The sequence below is a fragment of the Sinocyclocheilus rhinocerous genome, unplaced genomic scaffold (genome assembly GCF_001515625.1).
Source record: "Sinocyclocheilus rhinocerous isolate Xijiao unplaced genomic scaffold, SAMN03320098_v1.1 scaffold2475, whole genome shotgun sequence".
Taxonomy (NCBI): domain Eukaryota; kingdom Metazoa; phylum Chordata; class Actinopteri; order Cypriniformes; family Cyprinidae; genus Sinocyclocheilus; species Sinocyclocheilus rhinocerous.
In genome coordinates, this window is record NW_015666614.1 from 275675 (window position 1) to 280673 (window position 4999).

At 41.8% G+C, this 4999-nt stretch overlaps 1 protein-coding gene across 1 annotated transcript in view; it reads left to right on the top strand.

Moving 5' to 3' along the window:
- Positions 1-828: 828 nt before the first annotated feature.
- Positions 829-4999, top strand: part of LOC107733037 (high affinity choline transporter 1) — an 8632-nt gene continuing 4461 nt past the window's right edge. Inside the window, exons 1-6 of the mRNA XM_016544545.1 lie at positions 829-1012; positions 1580-1693; positions 2011-2166; positions 2262-2410; positions 3523-3666; positions 4061-4214. Of these exons, the coding sequence (XP_016400031.1) occupies positions 829-1012; positions 1580-1693; positions 2011-2166; positions 2262-2410; positions 3523-3666; positions 4061-4214 (901 nt within the window). The remainder of the gene's footprint in view (positions 1013-1579; positions 1694-2010; positions 2167-2261; positions 2411-3522; positions 3667-4060; positions 4215-4999) is intronic.

Genomic DNA, 4999 nt, shown 5'->3' on the forward strand with positions numbered 1-4999 from the left:
AGAGATAGCGAGAGAGAGAGAGAGAGAGAGTGAGTGAGAGAGAGAGAGAGTGAGTGAGTGAGTGAGAGAGAGAGTGAGTGAGTGAGAGAGAGAGATAGTGAGTGAGAGAGAGAGATAGCGAGAGAGAGAGAGTGAGTGAGTGAGTGAGTGAGTGAGTGAGAGAGAGAGAGAGAGCGAGAGAGAGAGAGAGAGCGAGAGAGAGAGAGAGAGCGAGAGAGAGAGAGAGAGCGAGAGAGAGAGAGAGAGCGAGAGAGAGAGAGAGAGCGAGAGAGAGAGAGAGAGCGAGAGAGAGAGAGAGAGCGAGAGAGAGAGAGAGTGAGTGAGTGAGAGAGAGAGATAGCGAGAGAGAGAGAGAGAGAGTGAGTGAGTGAGAGAGAGAGATAGAACAGTTGATAAGTTCATCCTCTTCCAGTCCTCAGCCGCTCCTGTCTTCATTCTGCTCGCTCAGGATTCACTGACTGTCTCCAGAGGTAGCTAACAATACCTTTCCTTTTTATTTTGTTTGCTTTATTGATTTTATTTTTACTATGTACTGTAGTATGAGTCGAACTTGTTGCTTTTAGTCATACCATTGTTTAATTTGAAATTAAAACAAAATTGTTATTCTAATAAAATAAAGAAAGTTGCATTCAAATGGAAAGCTTGTATGTATGCAACAAAAAGTGTTGTGACAGATAAAAGAAAAAGTAATGATAATAATTAAGCTATGCATATTATTTAGCATATTTCCTTTTCCTATGTCAATATGTGAAAGTGTTATTCCTAAATGATTACAGCGACAGAACGAAGTGTTGTAGTTTTGCTGTGATTTGTGTGGGTCAGTGTAAGATGGCCATTCATGTGGAAGGACTGCTGGCCATCGTCATCTTCTACCTGCTGATTTTAGTCGTGGGAATCTGGGCGGCGTGGAAGAACAAAAACTCCGGGATCTCGGAGGGAACAGACCGCAGTGAGTCCATCATGGTCGGCGGCCGAGACATCGGTCTGTTTGTAGGTGGATTTACCATGACAGGTGAGTCTCGCTCATCTCACTCTTAGGCACTTATTACTGCATTTGTGAGATGCAAATATTAATACTTTTTTGAATAGTCTTGCTGCAGTTTTGTTGTTGACAGTAAGAATGAGTGTATTATAAACTTTTGTTTATCTATTTATTTATTATTTCATGCATGATGGTTGATAAGAGGGATATTTCCTGAGTTAGTGACTTGTTTTGAAGCGGTTAATACTTCTACAAATTTTTAGTCTTTTTATGTTAATCTTGTTTTTGGAAGAAAAGACTGGGTTTTTTCCTTCTGAGAAATTATTTTTCTTCTTTCTTTTGTCTACCCAATAGGCTCATTAGAAATAAAGGTATTCAAGAAATTGTTCTGTTTAGTTAATGGGAATATTAAAACTAAATGGAATAATCAAGAAATAAATATAATGTGTCTGCTAAAGAACACACACTCGCCTACAGCCATGAAGCACTTTCCTCCTCACTGTATTCACACACATACATGCATTAAATCAGGTTGAACACAGGCACACAGTGAGCTCTTGTCACCGTATGTCTTCACGATTCGTTCTCTGATCGCAGCCACGTGGGTCGGAGGAGGCTACATCAACGGCACCGCAGAGTCCGTGTATCTGCCCGGATCCGGCCTGGCTTGGGCTCAGGCGCCGTTCGGTTACGCACTCAGTTTAGTAGTAGGTGAGATGATATTACGCTAATGATCCAGGGATTTAAAATCAGTGTATTACCACATTAAATGAAAACGAGAGGTTTGTGGCTTTTAGTCCATGCCTGTTATCTTTGAATGTGAATGTCTTTCAACACAATCACAAAATACCAAGTCATGGCTGTTACAAATACTAAAGGCCGTTGTCTGTAAAATAAAGAGACCCGATGCACAGGGTCTTTAAAATACAATGCCTCATGTTCTGAGAGCTAATGTTTACCATGCATACCTTCTTATCCCTTAGTATGTAGTATGTGGTCAGTTTGACAGTGTGCTCTATTTGGTCCAGGTGGGTTGTTCTTTGCGAAGCCCATGCGCTCTCGAGGCTACGTGACGATGCTCGACCCGTTCCAGCAGCTCTATGGCAAGAGAATGGGAGGCCTGCTCTTCATACCTGCTTTACTGGGAGAGATCTTCTGGTCAGCCGCCATTTTGTCAGCCTTGGGTATGAAAATACACTACATTTAACACGCGTAAAGCTTTATAGACACGTCAGTGTTGTCTGAACGCAGAATAAAAGCCTTGCTGTCGTCTGCACAGGAGCAACACTGAGCGTGATTGTGGACATCAACATCAGCATGTCAGTGGTGATTTCTGCCTTGATTGCCATCTTCTACACGCTGGTCGGGGGACTGTACTCGGTGGCGTACACAGATGTCGTCCAGCTCTTCTGCATTTTCATAGGTTTGGTGAGTCTTCTCTACAAACACAGACATGTCGGCAGAATTTCCACACCAGACTGCATTCGGTTAGACATCCCTTGCATGCAAGTGTGGTAATGCTGCTAATTAAACATGAAAACAATGTCATTTAAGCCCACCTGTGTTCCAGAGAAGCCACACATTTTACTAAATAATGAAAGTGGATAGAATTTAACTGCTGAGCCTAAGCTTTTAACTGCGTGTTTCTCCCTAACCTGATCATGGCCCCGGTGTCCTCTGACTCAGTAACAAACATCTGCATTTACTGTGCAACAAATAATTTATCTCATGCTTTCTGCCTCTTTCATATTTAGAAAATAATAAAACAAGTGACCTTATGTGATTGGTGGGTTTATTAGCGAATGAAAGGCATGCAACTGCTAGCTACAAATATCTAAAAGTGATTTCAGCCTTGATCGCCATCTTCTACACGCTGGTCGGGGGACTGTACTCGGTGGCGTACACAGATGTCGTCCAGCTCTTCTGCATTTTCATAGGTTTGGTGAGTCTTCTCTATAAACATGTATATGTCGGCAGAATGTCTTATTTCCAGGTATTCGGGTTAGATGTCCCTGCATGCAAGTGTTGTAATGCAGCTAAATAAACATTAAAGCAAAGTCACTGAAGCCCACCTGTGTTCCAGAGAAGCCACACATTTTACTAAATAATGAAAGTGGATAGAATTTAACTGCTGAGCCTAAGCTTTTAACTGCGTGTTTCTCCCTAACCTGATCATGGCCCCGGTGTCCTCTGACTCAGTAACAAACATCTGCATTTACTGTGCAACAAATAATTTATCTCATGCTTTCTGCCTCTTTCATATTTAGAAAATAATAAAACAAGTGACCTTATGTGATTGGTGGGTTTATTAGCGAATGAAAGGCATGCAACTGCTAGCTACAAATATCTAAAATCAGGCTAAAGTATGATCTGTTTTATCATTTCCACTCCATCTTTAACATGTCACAATACTGATTGCCCCACTGTTTATTTTGACCTAGCTTGTGTTGTTAAAGAGTTGGCATTGAGTTAATAGCAGCTGGATGTCATTGAAAATGTCAGTATATATCCGTGTGATTTTTTTCCGTGTCTATATTTAGTGGATAAGCGTGCCGTTTGCCCTGTCCCATCCCGCTGTGTCAGACATCGGCGTCACCGCAGTAAACACAGTGTTTCAGTCGCCGTGGCTGGGAGAGATCGATCCTTCTGATGGCTGGATGTGGGCTGATAACTTCTGTCTTCTTGTGAGTCAGTGCAGAAACACACTCGCCACATAAAGCAAAGCCCACACTGAAATCACTGATATTTTATTTCAATACATCAAAACATTCATGCAAAAATGTATTGAGAAATCTGGTTTAGGAAAACACCACAAAGGTCTGCATCTTATTGTAGGATTTGTACTGCTGCATGGTCTGGAAATGCATTGTGTTCTCTTAACTCAAGAAACAGCTCCACACTCGCTGTGGCCCTCTAGTACAGTGGTTAAATCTACTGTAGACAGAGCTGCAGTGCAGAAAACCGATCTACACATACTGTATTCATATGTTACGTTAGGTTCAGGGTTAGTGGACTCCTGCCTCATCGAATTCTGCTGTTTAAAGAGGATGGTCTAGTTTTGACTGTGTGTGTGTGCAGATGCTGGGTGGGATCCCGTGGCAGGTGTATTTCCAGCGGGTTCTCTCCGCCTCCTCGGCCAGCTACGCTCAAGTCCTGTCCTTCCTGGCTGCGTTCGGCTGTCTGGTCATGGCCGTGCCATCGGTCCTGATCGGCGCTATAGGAGCCTCCACAGGTAACACGTGTGTTTGGAGATGCAGCAGAATCTTCCTGAAGATACGGCTGTGTTTCCCACATCTCTGTAGTGAGATGGATCTGAGATCAGCTGCCAGCGACGGGGGATTTCACCGCTGATGACTCCAGATGGCTGCTGTCATTCATGTTTGAGGAGTCGTGCGTTTAGCTGATTACAGCCGTATCTACAGGGGCTTCATTAAAGCTGTGAATCAGAGTCTCAGCTAATCAGCAGATGTTTACTGTTCAGCCCAAATGAATAAAGACTGATTTACAAAACACATAATAAATCAGTTATTACATACTTCACAGTTAAATCAGGCACATTATTTCAAGAATGTTTATTTTCCATTACAGAAGATTATATTGCATTTAGCTATATGTGACCCTGGAGCACAAAAGCAGTGTTAAGTCGCTGGGGTATATTTGTAGCAATAGCCAAAAATACATTGTACGGGTCAAAATTACAGATTTTTCTTTTATGCCAAAAATCATTAGGATATTAAGTAAAGATCATGTTCCATGGAGATATTTAGTAAATTTCCTACCGTGAATATATTAAAACTTAATTTTTGATTAGTAATATGCATAGCTAAGAACTTCATTCGGACAACTTTAAAGGCGACTTTCTCAATATTTTGATTTTTTTGCACCCTCAGATTCCAGATTTTCAAATAGTTGTATCTCGGCCAAATATTGTCCTAACAAACCATACATCAGATGATGTATAAATCTCAATTTCGAAAAATTGACCCTTATGACTGCTTTTGTGCTCCAGGGTCACAT